This window comes from Narcine bancroftii, chromosome 7, assembly GCF_036971445.1.
Source record: "Narcine bancroftii isolate sNarBan1 chromosome 7, sNarBan1.hap1, whole genome shotgun sequence".
NCBI lineage: Eukaryota > Metazoa > Chordata > Chondrichthyes > Torpediniformes > Narcinidae > Narcine > Narcine bancroftii.
The window spans coordinates 156,509,178-156,531,470 of record NC_091475.1 but is presented as its reverse complement, the minus strand read 5'-3'; the positions used below and the strand labels follow the sequence as shown (position 1 = coordinate 156,531,470).

The 22,293-nt window shown below is 39.1% G+C and overlaps 1 protein-coding gene across 7 annotated transcripts in view; it reads right to left on the bottom strand.

Annotated features, from left to right (window-relative positions):
• LOC138739254 (disks large homolog 2-like) overlaps positions 1 to 22,293 on the bottom strand; it is a 784,112-nt gene that overhangs the window by 361,247 nt on the left and 400,572 nt on the right. For all 7 annotated transcript variants that reach the window (XM_069890958.1, XM_069890959.1, XM_069890960.1 and 4 more), the window contains one exon: positions 7,443 to 7,599. In XM_069890958.1, coding sequence (XP_069747059.1) covers positions 7,443 to 7,599 — 157 coding nt within the window. The remainder of the gene's footprint in view (positions 1 to 7,442; positions 7,600 to 22,293) is intronic.

Sequence of the window (22,293 nt, the reverse complement as noted above, 5' to 3'; positions counted from 1 at the left end):
GAACATATACACATTACATACACATGTGCTTAGAATTAAAAGGGGGTTAAGTTAAGTTAATAGTAATAAGTTAATGTTTGATCCTGTTTTTATGTTTAAAGAATATGTTTTTATGTTTAAAGAAAATTAAAAGCAACTTTTGTTTAAGTAACCATTTGTCTTGATGAATTTCTATTGCTGCTGGGTTTGGGGGTTCTCTGGGCTCATACAGTATTTCTATTAGAAAAAAAAATAAACAGATTAAGGAGAAAGACAGAGATGTACACCCTCAAAATCTGACCACTTGGAGTGTGAAGCTTGGCACATCTACAAACTCTGTATTCTACTCCACCCTCCACTGAGCTGAGGTCATTTTCCTTTTCATTACAAAACTTGCTTTCTTCCACCTTTACAACAAAGCAGAAAGTGCATAGAAATGAATCATAGGTCAATCCATAAGACCATAAGTGCGGTAGAGAGGATCACTGGAGTATCCTCCTCCCCCAAATCACGTGATCTACCAGGATTGTTGTCTGAAGAGGGTGCACAATATAATTGAGGACCCCTTCCATCCTGCGCACAGTAGGACATCCCAACAGAGAAGATACAAGAGTATCAGAGCCAGCACCACCAGGTTGAGGAACAGCTTCTTCCCATGGGGCACTGAGAATGCTGAACGAGCAAAGGAACTCTTCACACTAACCATCCAAGACTCTCATATTCATGAATTTTTTTTATTTGTATAGGTGAAATATTTGTCCTGCATATGTATTGTTTGTCTATAAGTGAGCTACGTCCGATTGTGTTTTTGCATGTTTTGCATTGACGACCAGAGAACGCTATTTCAATGGGCTATACTTGTACAATCAGATTACAATAAACTAGGCTTGAAAAAAAAGATGTTGAAGACACAGAAAATGTGGAGAGAAAAATAGTTAACATTTTAGTTTGATGACTTTATAAATCAAACATCCCAAGTTTGGAGAGAAAGGTGAAAAGAACAGATAGAATGTCTCAACAGGCTGGAGACCAAGTTCAATTGAATGATACATGCAATGTTGATGCTGGGTGAAAGAAGGTAATCAAGGGGTATTGATAACAGCTACCTGTTCAAGGAGCTGATGGGTATTTTTTTTCTAAATCCTGCAACTATAGAGGTCTGTGCACAAGAGGGTAGCGCCTGTGCTGGGCAGCTTACAATGAGGGGCTACGGACTCCGGGGAGCAGCAGACTGGCATGGGGGCACCAGAAATTGGTGAACACTCTCTGTTGAGAAGAAGTATAGGAGATGACCCTACAGGATGGGTGGGTCTCAGCAGCTGAAGGACCCACACACGCTGCGGACTCTTGGTAACTTGCCATCAAAGGACTCACATAGACTGTAGGCGCTGGTGACTTTTGGTTGAAGGACCTATCAAACTGCGGGCTGCTGGACACTGGCTTATAGGAACAAGGTATTGAAACTTGGATTCAAGAGGGTGCTAAATGCAAGAAGGGCTCCAGAAGGGCCTCGGGAGCTGAAGGCTTCCTGGTCGTATTGGAGGTTTGGATCTTGAGCTTGCATTGCCAATTGTTTGAATTAGAATCTTTGTAGTTGCAGAAGCTGAGAGAGCGCTGGAGATGAATCCACGGGCACTCAGTGTCTCTGAAGGGACTCTCTTTTGCTTCTCTCTCCCCTATTGTTAGGGGTGCTGGATACTGCACATTGTTGGCCTCACAGGTGATATAGGTTGTATATTACAATTTTAATGTATTGTTATGTGACAATAAATGGAATATTTGAAATCCCCTGGGCCTGACATGATATTCCCTCAGACCTTGGAGACTAGTGTAGAAATTGCAGGGGCCTGTCAGAAATATTTAAAATGTCCTTAGCCACAGTTGAGTGGCTGGAGGATTAGAGGGTAGCTCATGGTGTTCCATTGTTTAAAAAAGGCTACAAAAGTAAACCACGAAATTACAGGCTGGTGAGCCTAATGTCAGTAGTGGGTAAATGACTGGAGGGTGTACTTAGAGATTGGTTGCAGAAGTATTTGGACAGTCAAGGGCTGATTAAGAATAGATCAGCATGGCTTTGAGTGATAGGTCATGTTTAATGAATCTTATAGAGTTTTTTGTGGATATTACCACGAAAGTAGATGAAGGAAATTTTGTAAGGTCTCTGACAAGGTTCCACATGGGAGGTTGGTTCAGAAGGTTCAGACTCTATGTATCCATGGAGAGGATGTAAACTGGATATGAAATTGGCTGAATAGGAGAAGACAGAGAGTGGTAGTGGGTGATTGCTTCTCAGACTGGAGGCCTATGACTAAGTAGTGTGTCTCAGGGATCAGTGCTGGGACCATTGCTGTTTGTTATCTATATTAAGGATCTGGATGATAATGTGGGAAAATGGATCAGCACATTTGCTGATGGCACTAAGATTAGGGTTATTGCGGACAGCAAGCAAGGCTTACATAACTTTCAGAGGGATTTAGACCAACTGGCAAAATGGGTCAAAAAATGGCAAATGAAATTTAATGCAGACAAGTGTGAGGTGATGCACTTTGGAAGGACAAACCAAGGTAGGACATCCACAATAAATGATAGGGCATTGAGGAGTGCGGAGGAACAAAGGGATCTGGGAATTCAGATACATAATTCCCTGAAAGTGGTGTCACAGGTAGACAAAGTTGTAAAGAAAACTTTTGGCATCTTAGCCTTCATAAATCAAAGTATTGAGCATAGGAGATGACATGTAATTAAGACATTGGTGAGGTCAAATTTAAAGTATTTAATGTGTAGTACTAGTCACTAAACTACAGGGAGGATATCAGTAAGATTGAAAGAGTGCAGAGAAGATTTACTAGGATGTTGACGAGTCTTCAGGAGTTGAATTACAGGGAATGATTAAACAGTTTAGGATTTTATTCCTTGGAGCATAGAAGAATGAGGGATTTGACTGAGGTTTACAAAATTATGAGGGGTATAGACAGAGTTCGGTAAATACAAGTAGGCTCTTTACATTTAGATTATGAGAGATAAATACAAGAGGACATAACTTTAGGGTGAAAGGGGAAAGGTTTAGGGGAAACCTCTTCACTCAGAGAGTGGTGGGTGTGTGGAACAAGCTGCCATCTGATGTGGTAAATGCAGGCTCACTCTTAAGTTTTAAGAATTAATTGGATAGATACATGGATGGGAAAGGTCTAGAAGGTTACGGAATGGGCGTAGGTCAGTGGGACTAATGGAGTGATGTTTCAGTGCAGATTATAAGGGCTGAATGGCCTGTTTTGTGTCCTGTAGTGTTCTATGGTTCTATAAAGAGATGAATGAGATCAAAGGAAAAAAAGATAAACAAAGACAAAGCTAGAGTTGTGAGATACAAAACAATGTTGCTGTGGAAATTTTAAATAAAAGAGGGTGCTCAGCCATTCTTGAAAGAAATAAACAAAATTAATATTACAGGTGGAAGACCTCTCATCATAACTGGATCAGTTCTGATACAAACTGGCAAGGCCAGTTATGTGAAATTGCTGAATTCCATAGTAATCTCTGAGGACTTTTTAAACATCACCCATTTCTTTCCATGCATCTCTGTCCATCTGACAGAGAAATGCATCCTTCTCACTTACAAACTTAACTGTTGAATGCCTTTTCCTAACAAAGATCCCAGGCCTGAATCGTTGGTTGCCCTTTATTCCTTTGGATGCTGCGAGACCTGCTGAGTTTCTACAGATTTTCTTCTTTAATTCTATTCTGTTGAAAGCCCTCTTGGATGGCCAGCCACATTCCACTTCTCACAAACTCAGGCAATCCTATCTTTGCTGCTTATATCTCAATTTGCACAGATTCTCACGTAGCCCACATCCCTGTATTCACATTTCATTTAGATCCCTGAACACTTACAATTTAATGTTCTCATCAATACCTGCATCTGAAAATCTCCATGATCCCATCCAGTGCAATGTCGTGCTGCACAACTCTAGCCTGTAAAACATTCACTTGTTAATGTCCGAAGCTCTGAAAGCTTCTCTCTAATAATGTCCCCTTTCCTTCAGCCCCTGTATTCATTGAGATCATCTTAAAACCTATCACTAACTTTTTTGGCATGGTTGGCGTAGCGGTTAGCTCAAAGCCTTTAAGAGTGCCAGTGATCAGGACAGGAGTTCAAATCCCATGTTGTCTGTAGGGAATTTTTACGTTCTCCCTGTATCTGCATGGGTTTTCCCCGGGGGCTCCAGTTTCCTCCCACCATTTGAAATGTACCAGGGGTGTAAATTGGGCAGTACGGACTTGTGGGCCGAGATGGCTTGTTACTGTGCTGTATGTCTAAATTTAAATTTTAAAAAAATCCTGTATTTAATGCTAAGATGAAAGTAATGACTGACTGAGCACTTGTGAAGAACACTAGAATTAATTCCTCTATTAACATTTGTTACCTAAAATTCAAATAGTTAACGTGAATGCAAAATGCCCCAAAAACGTGACAGATACAGAAATAAATAATCGAAGAATACACAGTGGTTAGATTTATGTGTGACGGAGTGCCTCCCCCATGTGGCAGCAACTAGTATACCTACAAAAATTCCACTTTTAAATTGAAGGTCACATTCAGGGATCAAAGAACAATGAAATTATCTTTCAATTTATGCTAAATCCAGTTTTCTTGACCCTCTGGATTTAAATTATATTGAGAATGAAATTAGTATATTGTACCACTTTCAGCTGTGAAGATAGTTGGGATGACTGACAGGCAAAGAGTATTTTTCCCTCCCAAATTATAACCAAAGTTAGCCAATTTCCTTTTGAAGTGCTGCAGTTGGAATTCCCCTGAAAGAGTGTTCTTGCCTAATTTATGAATTTATTTGCATATAACAATGCATATTCTGCCCAAATTATAATAAGGCAGACTCGAGCAAATGAATACAATTCACTCAGTGTAATATTTTCTATTCCAAATAAAGTTTTTTTCCAGGTAACTTACGATAAAAATTAGGGGTTGGAGTAAATCACTTGACCCTTAAAGATTGCTAAACCATTCAAGATTAGGGCTGACCTTCTACCTCAATGACACTTTCAAATATCCATCGATACCTCACAATCCTTTCAAGGTCTTAATATCCAGAAATGAAGAACTCCATGAATGAGCCACCATAGCCTTCTGAGGTAGAGAATTCCAAGGATTCATTGCTTTCTGAGTGAAGACTTTGCACCACATCTCAAGCCTTTATTTTGAAACTGTTTCTTGGTCCTTGATTCCTCGCTGCACCTAACTTGCCCTGCCTTTAAAGAAGTAGCACAACACTATTACAGCGCCAGCTACCCGGGTTCGTATTCATTGGCGCCCGTTAGGAGTTTATATGTTCTCCTTATGTTTGCGTGGGTTTCCTCTGGATTCTCTGGTTTTCTCACACCCTCCAAAAAATGTACCAAGGTTTGTAGATTATTTTGTGTATTTGAGCAGCATGGGCTCATGGGCTGAAATTTAGTGAAGTTTTCATGAGATTCCTCTCATTTTTCTGAACTCTAAAGAATATTTTCCCAATCTATGTCGTATTTATTCAAATGGAAAACTCGTAACCACAGATTCATGACAAGGAGACCAAAACTGCACACAATCTCTCTGTGAGGTCTAAGCAAACTCCCTTAGGGTTGAAATGACCTCTTTTCTCCTATACTCAAATACTCTTGTAATAAAAACGAACAAATCATTTCCCCTCCAAACTGCACGCATCATCCACATATTTGCTTTCAATGACTTGTGTAGAATGACATTCACATTTTCCAACGCAGTACCATCCAAAAAAAGTACTCTACTCTTTTGTTTGGAAAATGGACAATTTCTCAGTTTTTTCCCACATTATCTGCCTTCTACATGTTCTCATCCACTCATATATTCTCCTTTCATCCTTCTCATAACCCTCAATCCTGCCTAGTTGTATATAAGCAGCAAACCTGAAATAATGGCATTCGGTTCTCTGAACCAAATCTTTAATATAGATAGTGATTTAGTTGCTGATCTCTGTGGTCCCTATTAAGGATTGCCTGCCAGCTTGAGAAAGACCCACTTGCATGCAGAGTTCTAATTTTTTTTGCCAGCGTTAACCTTCAATTCCATTGGTTCTAACCCTGTTGGCCAACCTTATGCATGGAACTTTATCAAAAGCTTTCTGAAATCAATAAATACGACATCCTTTTCTGCAATTATAAAAACGTGGTTTAAAGGGGAGCAGAAATGGCAGCTTAATGTTTCAGGAGATAGAGAAGGAGAAAAAAGGTAAAAGAAGATGGTCATCCTGGATCTAGAAACAGTAATGGCTGAGGGGAAAAGGGAAACTTGTAGATGCTGGGGTCTAGTGCAGTGCTCAGAAGTGTTGGAGAAACTCAGGTCAAGCAGCATCCATGGAAAGCAGCAGGAAGACAACATTTCAGGCCCAAGCACTTTATCAGGAATGCTGAAAATCAGACAGATGCCCAAATTTGAGTGGAGGGAGAAGCATGGACTAGCAGGTGAGGGATAGATACAGATGGAAGGGGTAAGAAGAGAAAGGAGCAGAGAAAGGGCAACAGGCTGGGAAAGATGCTCTTTAATAGGAGGAAGGGAATAAGAAGGATGAGGGAAAGAGGGCAAATGGGAGAGGGGTTAAAGTTAATTTGATAAATCTATATTGATGCCTTTTGGATGGAGACTGCTGAGATGGAATTCAAGATGCTGTTCTTTCAATTTACATTTGCACTTAACCTGGTAGTACATGAGGCCATGGACAGATATGTCAGTGTGGAATGGAAGAGGGAATAGAAATGGCTGGCCACAGGGAGGTCCTTCCTGTTGCAGTGGACAAAGTGAAGATGCTGTACAAAACAATCTCCCAGTCTGTGACAAGACTCTCCGACGTAGAGGAAGTTGCATTGGGAAAACCAGAAGTAGTAAATGACCCCTGCAGATTCACAGGTGAACTGCTGTTTCACTTGGAAGGACTGTCAGTGAGGGAGGAGGTTTGGGTACAAGTGTAGCATTCTTACAGTCACAAGGTTATGTACCAGGGGGTATTAATGGCTGTAAAAAGGATTATTATGTTTTTAAAAATCATCAAATGAAGCATTAAGGTTTGGACAAAAGGAAAAGAACAAGGCACTGTTGAGATAGTACCATAAGCCTGCAGAAGAAAGTTTAGGGGAGAGGTCAGAGGTAATTTTTTTTTTAACCCAGAGAGTAGTGGGTTCCTGGAATGCATCGCTGGAATCATGGTAGAGTAGGGATATTCAAAACATTCTGTGATAGGCACATGGATGTATCAAATATAGAGGTTATGGGAATGAGGAAGGGAAAAATTAGATCGTTGTGGAGTAGGTCGACACCACATCATGGGCTGAATGGCCTGTATTGTGTGCTGCTTTCCATCTCCTTCCTTTCTTTACTTATTTGGAAGCAAGACAACCTTAAAAGTTCAGTTTAACTCATATTCAAAAAAATTACTTACTGATAGAATTTGATCGCCTCTTTGCAGCTCTCCACTAAGGTCTGCTGGTCCACCTGCCAGGATGAACGAGATAAATATCCCTTCACCATCTTCACCCCCAACAATGTTGAAGCCCAATCCACTGGTTCCTCTGTGTAGTGCAAATTTTCTGGGCTCCCTGAAAATGTATAAAGTGATATCCAAATTATATTATTAAAGTGATGTTGTTTACCTTGATGAAGGGCTTAAGCCCAAACATCAATTATGCATTTTTACCTTTGCTACATAATGGTCACTGTTTGACCAGCTGAGCTTTTCCAGCATTTTGAGTTTTTACTTCAACTACAGTGTCTACAGATTTTCATGATTTACTTGTACAGTATACCTTTTAATCCTGTTTGCTAACAACTTTGATGGGCAATCTTGACATTTGCTTTTTGTGAATTGGTGCAAAACCTTGTCAAATTATGCCCAGATAAAGAATCAATCGTTGCATTCTCAAATTCTGAATCATTTTATCTACCACTCAATTTATGATTTTTTTTAAACACCAAGGACTAGATTACATAGGTGTTTAGTAATCAAGTTAACAAAGGAGTATGCAGAACCTGGAGACAAGAACAATAAATTCAGCAGGTCACGTCATATTCATGGAAAGCACAAGGCAGCCAGTTTGAAGCTTCAGTTTTTCATCAGAAATACCAAAACTCAAGCATTTGCCCAAATCAGGAGGTAGGGGAAAGAAAGCAGGTTATAGGTGGATAGAGCTGGAGAGGGAAGAAGAGATATGAGCTGAGAGGTGAAAGGGTAAAGGGGCAGGAGGCTGAGAGAGATGTTCTTTGATCAGGGAAAGGAAGGGAGGGGGTAGAGAGCTGGAGGAAAAGGGTGCGGGTGTTTTTATTCATTCATTTATCCAGCCATTAATTTATTTATCTATTTATTTATTTAGACATTGAGCACAGTGTGATGGATTATGTTGTATTTTATATTGTATATAGATATGATTTTGGAAGATAGGATTTTTAGTGAGGTCACACACAAATACAAACACTTCAAAACAGATCTCATTTAAAATGCCAGAGCTCTGCTCAAGCCAGATCGTCCAGGCTCCGACTGCCTTTGCAAAAACTTTGAAGAATGCCTATAAGGACTTCACAAGTAGGTGTTAATTGGACAAGCCGTGGAGTAATGGATTATTGTTTTAGAAAGTAGCAGGTGAATGGACTCGGAAAATTAGGTCTGGTGTCGCAGTCTGTCTGAATGCAGTTTGCTGATCTAAGAGGGTCATGTGGTTTTCTCTGTGAGAGAGAGAGAGAGAATTCCATTCTACAGTTCAGCAGCAGCACATTAGCTGGGACTGGAACATGACAAGCTGGCAAGCTTGTGAAAAAACCCCATTTTGAAGATGGGTTGTGAGTTCTTAGTTCAACCTGTTCGAAGCCCTTGTGGCCCACCATCTGGCTGTATAATGTTTTACTTGAAATAAGTGAAACAGAAAAGGAACTCTGTGGTGACCTGAAAGAAAGAGGGAAAACCCTGATGGGGCAAGTTTCTTCAGCAACACACTGACATGGCTGATCAGGAGGGATCAGTTTGTGTCCAACGAGCAACAAATCTCTCTCTGAAAACCCAAAAGAACCTTCCTGAATGGTAACCATTTATCTTTCAAGCACCAGAGCCTGGTGAAAATTCATAAATGTTAAATTCTGTGCACAGTATAAGAATTGCCTGATACTGATGTACTTGGAGGAGTGAGAAGTGAGATTGGACAGTGAATCAATGAACCTTTTTGAACTTATACACATATTACATACACGTGCACATGGAATTAGAAGGGGCTTAAGTTAAGTAAATAGTAATAAGTTAAAGTTTGATCTTGTTTTCATGTTTAAAGATAATTAAAAGCAACTTTTGTTTAACTAACCATTTGTTTTGGTGAATATATATTGCTGCTGGGTTTTGGGGCCCTCTGGGCCCATAACAACAGTGACAGGCTATTTTGGTCTACAGGTCTGTGCTGGCCAATTTACACTCAATTAACCTACACCCCTGGTATGTTTTGAATGGTGGGAGGAAACCAGAGCCCCTGGGAAAAACCCACACAGACATGGGGAGGTTGTGTTGCACAGAGATAAGAGAGGAAAAGAGTCAGATTGGTCAGAAACAGAATTTATTATCATGAAATGTGTTGGTTTGTGGCAGCGTCACAGTGCAAACATTCATATAAACCACCTCACAGCAATAAATAAAAAATAGTGCATGAAAAGTCAAAGTAAGGCAGTGTCTTTGCTTCATCGATCATTAATGAATTTGATGGCAATGGGGAAGAAGCTGACCCTGTGCTACTGAGTGCTCATCTTTAGACTTTAGAGTGAAGAGGGTATGTGTAACAATAGTGATCATGGTTGCAAAGCAACGAGCAATGCCTTACTGTTTGATTTTACATGTCTGCCAGCAGGGGGCTGACACACAAAGCAGGAGACACAGTATGCAGTATTTGTAATGGAGACTTGCAGCCTCAAGGCATGCCTCATGGTGCTGTTTACATCAACTTTAAAGAACCTTTTCCTTCATCCATGTGTTGCTTAAGAACTCACACATACAAATACAAGATGAAACAGTATGGCCTGGGTGGTGTGGGTCATTAAGCATATAGGGGCTGCTTTCTTAAGACAATGCCTCTTATAGATGTCCTCAATGAGTGAAATCTGGGAGTCACGTGATGGAGCAGTGGCTGGTAGGGTAAAACCAGCCCTCTCCAGAAAAAAAGGAAAAAAAGTCAAGAAAAGACAAAGCTTAACAAATATAAAGTATAAGAAATAAAAGATAAAGTTGCAGAGAAGAGAAAGAAGATGGCACCCAAGAAGAAAAAAGTGAAAACAACAGGGAAAAAAGAAGAAAAGTCACCGGAAAAGAAAGAAGGCAGCCTTATCTGCATGAAGGAACAGGGAGCTGTGGTGGCAAAGAGCGCCCAATCTCAGAGGTTGGTGCCAGCCCCCCACCCCGATCAGTGGACTGCAAAAATGGCTCTCTGAGCAAACAAAAGTGCGCAATCACGCAATCTAAGGTAAAAGGAAACACCGACAGGAGGGGGCTCAGCCGAGGAGTGGGCAACCACGGCACGACCAGCTGGGGGATGCCCAACACCAGGGCTCTCAGCTGGAAGATGAAGAAGGTGGCAGGAGAGGGAGTGAGGAACCAGGTGAGGAAGAAAATCGACAGGGTGAACGGCAAGAGGAGTAGCAGCAGAAGGCCCGACAGATGAGCAACCCAGGAGGGGAGGATCAACAAGAAGAGGCCTGACAAAGTGATACAAGCAACTCATCACGAGAATCAGAAGAGACACAGATACAAAGAAAAGAAGACACAAACACAGGTACAGACACAGAAGAAGAGGAAGAAGACCAAGATCTTCATAGAGAGATAGAAGGTAAAACAGATGGACAGAATATAGATAAAGCCTTTTTTGAAGAACAAATGAGAGCATTAAAAGAATGGTTATCATTAGAATTTAGTGTAATTAAAAAAAATGAAAAGAACAGAAGATAAAATGCAAAGATTAGAACGGGTCATGACAGAAATAGGGAAAAGAGTAGAGAGTGTGGAAGAGCGGGAAATGGCTGTAGAAATGGAAGTAAATGACTCAAGAGGAAAATTAGAAGATAGTGACAAAAAAATTAAAGAGACACAAGAGTTGTTATCTCAGAAAATTGATATGTTGGAAAATTATAGTAGGCGAAACAACATAAAAATAATGGGCCTGAAGGAGGGTGAAGAAGGCACAGACATGAAGGAAATTATAAAAGGATGGATCCCGAAGGTCCTGGGAATGACAGAAATGCAGGAAGAAACGGAAAGAAAGGGCACACAGAGCACTAGCTCCAAAACTGCAGATACATCAAAAACCAAGATCCATCTTAGTAAAATTTTTGAGATATACGACAAAAGAAAATATATTGGAGCGGGCAAGGAATAAAGTTAGAGAAGACAATAAACCATCGGAATACGAGGGTCAAAAAATAATTTTTTTACCCAGACTTAAGTTTTGAACTCTTAAAGAAGAGGAAAGAGTTTAATGCAGCAAAATCGATTCTATGGAAAAAAGGTTATAAATTCAGGTTAAGACATCCAGCCGTGCTTAAAATATTTATATTTGGGGAGCAAAACAGACTGTTCTCGGATCCGGAGGAAGCACAAGAGTTCGCAGAACGTTTGCAGGATAGGAGAGATGAAGAGATGTAATAAGAATGAAGAAAGGTGATAAAGGATATATAAAGATGTAAAAACAATGTATATGTAAAGAACTAAAGAGGGAAAAGTGAGGGGAAGGAAGGAAGGGGAAAAAAAGGGAGAGCTTTGTTATATGCGTAAAAAAAAAAGTTTTTTCTGGGGAGGGTTGGGGGGGAGAGAATAACTGTCACTGCAAAATCAGTTGATGCTTGCGAGCAAGATCGCAACCCAAATGGAAAGGGAAGTTGTGGTTGCCCGGCAAGGGATAAGGGGCAACTCAGAGGGGGGGGGGGCATTTGGGGTTAAGGTAATATTGGGTGTGGGAATTGTTGGAGTATTTTATGTTTTAGATGTGTTGTCATACATTGAGTTTAAAAAGGGAAAACTGAGAGATGAAAATGGGTAAAAGGGGGATGGAGGTGGAGAGGAAGCGGAAAAGAGGTGTAAACAAGATACAATGTGGCCACATTGAACTATAACTATATTACTATAAACATTAATGGAATACATAACCAAATTAAAAGGAAGAGGCTATTAAATTTACTGAAAAAGGGAAAAAATAGATATAGCATTTGTGCAGGAAACGTATCTAACTGAAGTGGAACATAACAAATTAGAGAGACTGGGGAGGATACATAGCAGCAGCATCATATAATTCAAAATCAAGAGGTATACCCATATTAGTTAACAATAAACACAAGGTTACGTATGATACAGTATAATTGGTTACACAAGTTATATATCACTCCTCAAAAATTAAAAGAATGGGATCCAACATTATCTGATAGATGTTTTCGCTGTAAGAAGGAAATGGGAATAACAATACATACAATTTGGCCATGTTTGAAAGTGAATACGTTTTGTGAAGATCTAAATCAGATATTAAATAAAATCACAAAAGATAACATACCAAAAAATCCAGAGATCTTTCTTTTAAGTAACATAAGAAGTAATAAATTAGGCCTCAAAATGGATAAAGCGCAAAAAAGATTCATTATGATAGCCTTAGCAGTAGCAAAAAAGTGTATCATGTTAACTTGGAAAATGGAAGAGAGCCTGAGAATACAGCAATGGTACATGGAAATGAATAAATGTATTCCATTGGAAAAAATAACATATAATTTAAAAAATAAAGTCACATTATTTGAACAAATTTGGGAACCATACATGGAACATAACAGAGAGAGCTTGCCTCGGGCCTCCACCCCCTAAAATGATAAGAAGACAAAACTATTAGATTCAGTGTGTAAAAACGGATGACACATTTTTCTTGTTTATTTTTGATTGTATGAAGACATTGTTTTATGGTTTTATTGTATTGTATATGTTGAATATTTATTGGTTTTGGAGGGGTGTGGGAAGGGGGGAGGGAGGGTAGGGGAAAAAAAAGGGAGAAAATGGCACTGTGTATATTTAATGAGAAACATTTGTATATATTTTGGTTGATATAGTTCACAGTGTGAAAAATTAAAAAAAATATTTTAAAAAATTAATGAAATCTGGTACCCATGATGTTGCAGGCCGAGTGAACAGCCCTCTGGAAATTTTTCTTATCCTGAGAGTTGGCACCTCTGTACCAGACAGTGATGCAACCAGCCAGAATACTCTCCATGGTACACCTGTAGAAGTTTTCAAGAGTCATCGGTGACATGCCAAATCTCCTCTATCACCTCACAAAGTATATCTGCTGGTGAGCCTTCTTCATGATTGCATCGACATGCAGGCTCCAGGACAGATTCTCGGAGATGTTGACACCCAGGAATTTGAAGTTCTTGATCGTCTCCAATTTTGGGCCCTCGATGAGGACTGGATTGTTTTCTCCTGCCTTCTTCCTGAAGTCCGTAATCGTTTCTTTGGTTTTGCTAACGTTGAGTGCAAGGTTGTTGGTGTGACATGATTCAACAAGCTGATCTTTCTACCTCTTGTATCCTTCCTCATTGTTTTTTGAATATTTTATTTATTCAACATATATAATATCAAAAATTAAGAATATTATAGCATAAGTACATAATAAAATGTTAAAATATATATTCTGTAACTCACACTTCCTCACTGTTGTTAGTGATTCCGCTAACATCGGCAAACTTGTAGATAGCATTTGAATTGTGCCTGGCCCTACAGTCATTGGTGTATTGTGAGAATAGAGCAGTGGGCCAAGCTCATATCCTTGAGGTGCACCTGTGTTGATAGTCAGTGAGGAGGAGATGTTGTTTCCAATTTGAACTGACCTTGGTCTTCTGATGAGGAAGTCAAGGATCCAGTTGAGGGGGGGTGTGGGGGTGGTGTGCAGAGGCCCAGTGTTAAGAGCTTCTTGACCAATACTGAGGGAATAATAGTGTTGAAGACTGAGCTGTAGTGTATGAAGAGCAGCTGTATATATGAAGTTGTTGTTTTTGAGGTGATTCAGAGCTGAGTGGGGAGCCAGTGATATTGCATCAGTTATGGAGTGATTGTGACGGTAGGCAAATTATAGAGGGTCCAGACCTTTGCTTCGGTACATATTAATTCTGGCCATGACCAGCCTCTCAAAGCATTTCATCACAGTGTATGTTGGTGTTTCTGGGAGATAGTCATTGAGGGAACACACAATACTCTTCTTGGGCACCGGGCAGATTGATACCATTTTGAAACAGGTGGGAACCTCTGACTGCAGCAATGAGAGATTGAAAATGTCCATGAACACTCTGCCTAGTTGGATGGCACAGATTATCAGTACCCAGCCAGATACGCTGTCAGGGCCGGACACATTTCGAGGGTTCACCCTCTTGAATGATGTTCTGACAATGGCCTCACAGACAGATATCACAGAGTCCTCAGCCTTTGCAGGGATTCTCATGGGCACTGTTGCATTCTCCTTCTCAAAGCAGGCATAGATGTGTTCAGCTCATCAGGTATTGAAGCATCAAAGCCATCTATGGTGTTCGTCCTCACATTGAAGGCTGTAAATGGTCTGCACTCCCTGTCTCTAGCTTCCTCTGGAATTGCAACTTTGTTTCAGAGATGGCTGAGGGAAAGTGAGCGGGAGGGAAAAAGGGAGAAAGGAGGGGAGCAGGGGGAGTAGGTTACCAGAAACTGAAAAGTCAATGTATCTAGTTGGAGACAACCAAGACAGAATATAAGATGTTGCTCCTCCAATTTACATGTGGCCGCAACCGGCAGTACGAGGCCATGGACAGACATGCCACTATTGGAATGGGATGAGGAATTATGGAGAGGATGAGAAACATTTTTTATGAAGAAGAATAGTCTAGAGTGGGAGAAGTGTTGAGAAGCAAAATTTAGCAGTGAAAGAACAAAGAAAAACAATTTACTAGAAAAGTTGGAACACTGCCCCACAATTACGTGACACAACAGAAAACTATGAACTCTCTACAATCAGAAAATGGAAGCAAGACTGCATCATTGTATTTCATGGAGAAAAAAAACAATTGAGACATTGCAACTCAGCAAGATATACTCCCAAAGTAGGTCAACCTGGGATGTGAACTAACAACACCAGGAGCCCAAATGAGAACTTACAGTCCGGCTGAGCGAGAATAATGACATAAAAATTCAAGTAAAACTAAGCCAATTATGATTAAGTTAAGAAGTTAGAGGTTGTAAGCCAAGTGATCAAGACTAAGAAACTGAAATGAGCCACCAGTGAGGTAGTCCAAGTCTGCAGGCCAAAAACATACTTGGTAATATCAAGAAAATAAAGTTAGAGTGTCCACATTGTCCAGATGATCAACAAAAGACAGATCAGAAGATGCTGAAGTGACGTTGGGAGAATGTGAAATCAATTTTCATTGTGCTGTAAGTGGATTTGACAAATAAACAGAACTTTGTTGAACTTGCACTCATCCAGAACTGCAGTGAATGATGCCATTCCTGGTATGTATCTACCATTTCCAACATTCAATTTTTTCACTCCCTCTTCTTCTGTTAAATTGGAATTTCATTCATTTTCTCTTCCTCGGCCAGTTATTCACGAACCTTCAACCCCTCCAGCATCGTCATTACTTGTGCCAGTCAATCGCTCCCAGTCACCACCTTATCAATGGCCACTCTTTCATTTTCTTCTCCTCTATCCTTTTGCTACACAGTTAAAACTATTTTTTGGCAACTTTTCCCAATTTTGAAAATGGGACATTTACTTCAGTTAATGTCAATTTCTTTGGACCAAATATTTGGGTCAAATTTATTAAGGGGAGGGGCCCAACTTTTAACCATCTGCATAGTTGGCTGGCTGGGGCCTAGAAGTCAGTCTGTTGGAAGGGCGTCAGGTGCTTGGATGGGCGGGTGGCTGGGGCATCAGGAACTTGGACGAGAGGGAGGCCAGGTGAGGGTTCACGATTGGGGTGTCAGGAACTTGGATGGGTGGGTGGCTGGGACGAGTATCTGTGGTCAGGGCATTGTGAACCCTGGTGGGTGGGTAGTCAGGGCGTCGGTAGCTCATTTGGGCAGTCAGTCGAGGCCAGAAAAGAGGGGGTCAACTTTTAAATGGATCATATCAAAACACGTGAATTTTGGGCTAAAAAAAGAGGGAGTTCGACAATGACACGATATTGATGATTACACAAGTTTTTGCGATAGTTGAAATGCCTTACTGAGTATTGTCAGCATTATCAATTTTATTTAATTTTCTACTTCATATTTCAGTTAAAGCACATAATATGAATTTCTCTCTTGCCCTCTTTTGCCTCACCTTCAATCAACCCACCCAAAACCTTTGCACTTGACACCAAACCTTTTGGCTATCAATCATAATATCACTGCATGTAGAGTGGAAATTTGTGTGATAATAAAAGCTTGATCATGGTGAAATGATAAAGATGTCTGTTGACACAAGTTGTTTTTGTTGTTATTTTACTAACTGCTGTTGCTCTTCGATTTTTTTGGGGTTGCTTGAATTTGAAAGTACCTTCCCAGTACAAACTGTAACAAATGAGCAAATACATTTGTGTAATGTATATTGAAGTTCTCAATTTGTATGATTGTTCGAAGAATAATTTTTGTTACCCAATTCTGCTATGATATCAGGGTGGCACGGTTGGTGTCGTGGTTATCGCAACGCCTTTACAGCGCCAGCGATCAGGTTCTAATCCTGTGCTGTCTGTAAGGAGTTCGTATGTTCTCCCCATGCCTGTGTGGGTTTTCCCCTGGGGCTCAAGTTTCTTCCAGGAGAAAAAATGTTCAAAACGTACCGGGGGTATAGGTTAATTGGGTGTAATTTGGGCAGCAGGGACACATGGGCCAATATGGCCTGTTACTTTGCTGTATGTCTAAATTAAAAAAAAAATTAAATTAAAAAAATTCCAACACAAAAAATGCTTACAGTTTGAAGCCATGACCTCAAATTGCTTCATTGCAATGTAGTTCTCTGGCCTGAAATTTTTAAGTCAGCAGGAAGCCAACGATGCTAGAAGCTGATATCAGTGATAATTGTCAACCAAGTGTAATGATCCCTGTTCTATTTCCTCAGTTTATTGCTATTAGTTGCCAATCCTAAAATCAGTAATATTATCAAGGAGAATCTAAAGTCAACTACGTTAAGGAATTTTCATGGTTAGAAAACAAGGAATTAAAAAATAATTTTAACTGATATTTTAAACATTTTATAGAATTTGAAGCAAATGAGAGCAAACACAACACAGAAGATGAAACATTATAAATAAATTCTATAAGAACAAAATGCTGAAATAATGATCTGAAGGAATACCATTCTATGCAGGCAAAATTAGTGTTTTCTGGAGTCAGTGAGATTGTAAAGCATTAATTTTGACCAAATAAACCATAAATGCTTAGTTATCTCTCACACATCAAAGAATAACTTTTTCAGAACATTTTGGAAAGAGGACAGATCACAAAAATAGAACATTCTCTCAATTTCAGAGTTTTGGGAAACTGCTGGACAGAGTTTAAAAAAAAACTAATGTTATAGGAAATCAGTAAGTCACTGACAACAAATGCTCTATTTTTGCATTAAACGTGTCTATCGACTTTATGATGATTATCATTTCCCAACATTATTATACGCTTGAAGATAACAGAGGCCTTTTAACGTTAACCATGACTTGTTTGGCTTCTTTTGTTTAAAATTTTGTACCTATCATCTACAGCAATTAAAAGTGTCTTCTACTGTGTGGAAGAATATTTTTAATATTCTTGGAGAAAGAGAGTAGCCAAAAGATAATGAGATACAGTCACCCTTCATGATGAAAAGCACTGCTATGACAGAAGCATTTTCAATAGAAACATCTTGTGCTAACCACTGCACTACACTAACTGTCCCATCCCGATTATATTTTAATTTACACATCAATCTTTTAAAAATGTATCTGTATGTAGAAAACAAAAAAAAATGGTCAAAAACTGTTTCATATGTTTAATTCCAAGCTTTGGCCTCTGACAAAGCTTGACAGAGCATATTGGGGCAGGGCCACATGGTCCAATTCATCACTTGAGAACAGGCTGCCCAACCCTAGGCTGTGGAAGCCCAGTCTGATTATTCCTGTACATCTTACATGGGAGGGCAGTAATTGCAGGCAGTGATTCTTGACACTTTCCAGATGATTCAACCTTGCATAATTCTGCAGGATATTCAGTCATTTTTTAAATACATCAAATTTTGCTGTTTGAAATATGTAGTAAATACTCCAGTTAAAAAAAAAATCCGTGATGCTAATTTCAAGCAGCGCCAGCAAAAATTAATTCAATGCTTTAATCCTGATAGATTTATTCATGTTCAACACTACACAGCTTAAAACTGGGTCCTTAATTGGTCTAGATTGGTAACAGTATAGGTACACGATCCTTTATCCGGACATCTAAAATCCTGAAAGCTCCAAAATCCTGCAAGTGGGGAACAGCGGTTGGGGGAAAGGGGAGACTGCCGGGTGGCCGAGGGAGACTGCGGGGCAGCCGAGGGACCGCGGTCGGGGGAGACAGCCGAGGGACCACAGTCAGGGGAGATGGCCGAGGGACTGCGGTCGGGGTAAAGCGGCTGGCAGCCAAGGACCACGGTTGGGAAAGGTGGCTGAGGGAGACAGCCGGGTGGCTGAGGGACCGTGGTCGGGGGAGACAGCCAAGGGACCAGCGGTCGGGGGAAATGTCCGGGCAGCCAAGGGACCGGCAGTTTGGGTAGGCGGCCGAGGGACTGGCGGTTAGGGCAGACATCCGGGCGGCCGAGGGACCAGCATTTGGGGGAGGTGGCTGAGGGACCGCGGTTGGAGGAGACAGGCCGGGGGACTGGAAGGGGGTGGGGGCGGATACTGAAGCACAATTCGGGTGGGCTTTCCGAAATCCGGAAAAATCCAAAATTCGGAACACATTATCCCCCAAAGGTTCTGGATAAAGGATCGTGTACCTGTATGAAGGTTAATTTCACCCTATTTGAGTAGGTACAGCAGATTTTTATAAAATATATAGATATATGATTGTGCAACTACAATATCAAAAATTGTTATCATATTTCTGGTACTGTAGGTAGGTAGCCATTTGAATGGTGGGAACTTTTACTGTTCTTTAGTTGGAAAACGGAATTTCACGCAATTGAATTTTCTTAACAGAAACAGTCTTTGTCATTAAATTCTGTATTTAGTTTGAACTATACATGATAAATCCCTCATGTGTGATCATTACATTTTATGTTTGATGTCCATAAGACATAGTGGAAGAATTTCGGAGAAATATTATTTCTCCATAAACATTGCAAAACACTGCATATCTTTCAAAATGGCTATTGCTACTCTTAATCTTAAGATTGATAACATCACTTATAAGATTATAAATAATAAAGTAGTTTTTACAAACTATTTATAACTGCCTGTATGCACAGCAAGGCACATAATATTTGTTTCCATAAAGAATAATTAACCATGATTGATGAATGCAGTATTCATTTGTTAATCAAAATGACCTCTGAGATGCGAACACACTGATGAATTTTAGCATTGTTCCAGTTATTAATAATATTGTAAAAATCATCCCTCAATTTTCCCAGACCTCTGGTGGTGTTTAAGCAGTAGTTTAGGTTTTGCATTCTCAAAATTCACATTAAATGTAAAGCTACCTGAAAAGAATTAATTCAATATATGAAAGACAATCTTGGGAATTAGCTGATACCACTGGGCTACATTTCATACTGCACATTGCGAAGTGGAGTTATGCACATCTTTATATTTTAAAGAGCAAATTAATAGGTTAATTGGCTCTCATTTGTAAAATATCAATGGATAATTCATTATTAATGAGCAGTATTCAAATTTAATTTAATTCAAATGAAAATCAAACAAATGGAACATAAATCTAATTAAAAAACAACAAAGTGAATATCAGTGAAAGTGAAGCCAATTTTCAGTGGGACTCCCATTTTGATTAAAGGAGTGGATGGAATATTAGAAGATATATTTTACATTTAGCCATTCTGTAATAAACAATGATCAAGGGTAAATTGATTACAGAAGCAGATCCAATTCACGAAATCAACTGCAAAATCTACTTCTAAAGTCGTTCAACATTTCTCCTTAATTGTTTAATTTAAAAGTCTTGTGTATGAACATCTATTTACAAGGACAATAAAATTCACTAATGATTAGTTCATAATAAAATACTCTGTTCCAAACTTTAATGCTCTACAATGAATAAGTTTACTATTTGCATATAAGCATATTGCAGATTCACTTCGTCTGCCTTAGTATAATTACATCAGATTTTTTTATATATCTTGGTTATTAGGAACCAAAAGCCACTGGTTAATCTATTCATAATTAAAAATAAAGGCACTGTTTTTAAGCATGCATTAAATCAATGTTTCTAAACAATATCTGCCTTAAAACAGCTAACCAGAAATTGATAAATGAATGGAAAATTTGTAATGAGAGAATCCTCAGTCAAAAATTAAAAACAGAAAAGATAGCACAATAATTGCTATCTTTTGGGAAGAATAAACTAAATGCAAAACCAAAAGTAAACCACAATAATTATAACTCTTTGCCTCTAGTAAGATCATAATATCTGTTGTTTTGTTTAATAGGAATTGAAGTACTTATTGGCTGTCATATCTAACTCAGCAATTAATATTCCCAAATTATTAGATGTACATTTTCCGATTTCTCCTGTCTGTTGGCAGTCTAAAGTGGATAAGATTTGCCTGATAGTAATTATACATGGGGTTAAGCATGAGGTATTCAATTATTCAACCCAGGCAGCTCACCCTGATGACTGTATGATTAGTGCAGTTAACTTCAATCACGTTAGCTTAAAAAGCCCTGCCACAGTTCCAATAATTTGACAATTTTGCAACCAAGGGAGAGAATATCTTGTATCTTGTCTACACAAATGTCCTTGGAGCATACAAGGCAGTCCCCTGCCACCACCTTGGAATCTCAGTCCATATACCCATCCTACTAATCCTGCTAAAACAATCTGCTGGGTAAACAAGTAAAACTAGTTTGCAGGGGGATTAGGGCCTGCCCAGAGAAAGCCACAGCAGAGCTGAAGGGCTGCTACAAAACCATGGATTGGAGGCAGCCACTTACAATGACCACATCGACAAAAAATGGAAAAATGTCCATCTAATAACATGGGAATATTAATTGCTGAGTTAGATATGACAGTCAATAAGTACTTCTATTCCGATTAAAGAAAACGACAGATAGCAATTATCTACACAAGGATGTCACTGTAATCAAATAGCCAGGCCATAGTAAAAACCATGGATAGACGTGGAGGTTCGTGAATTACTCAGAGCTCATGATGCTCCTTTCAGGTCGGGAGACAAGATAGCATTAAAATCAGCAAGGGCTCAGTCTCCTGCGCAATCTGTTTATGAAGTCTTCTGCAGACAGTAGTCATTGACATATCCACACCCTGCCTCCTGAAGAGTAGGAATGGTATGGTTTTCTTCATTTAATTCTAAAGCCAGAGGGGTAGCAATATTAATAAATAAAAGTTTACCAAGTAAAATATTGAATACAACTATTGATAAAGGGGGAAGATATGTAATGATAAAATGTCAAATCTATACAGAATATTGGACATTAATGAATATACATACAGCGAATACAGATGACGGAAAATTTATACAAGACATTTTTATGCAATTAGCCAATGCAAAGAGGAAAATAATTATTGGGGGTGATTTCAATTTTACCTTTGACTCAAAGTTTGATAGATCAGGTGGAATTATGGTTTAAAAACAAGATGGTTAAAACTGTGATTAATTTTATGAATGAAATGAAACTTATTGATAGTTGGAGGAAGATGTACCCTAGTACTAGGGATTATTAATTTTATTCTTTTAGATATAAGGCATATTCATGTATAGATATGTTTATAATCTCTTCACAACTATAAGTAAGAATTTAAAAAATTGAATACCAAGCAAGAATATTATCAGATCATTCACCTTTAGTTATGTCAATTGCTTTAGAAGAAGAGCAAAATATAGGTTATAGATGGCAAGATTTTTGTGAATTTATAAGACAGCAGGTAAAAAAAAAAATTTCTAGACACTAATGAGGACTCTGTAACCAATATGTTATTTTGGATCCTATGAAGGCTTATTTAAGATGGCAAATAATAATTTACATAGCTAAGATTAAAAAAAGAGTATATGTGTGAAGTTAACCAACCTTAAAAGAAATAATAAATTAGGAAA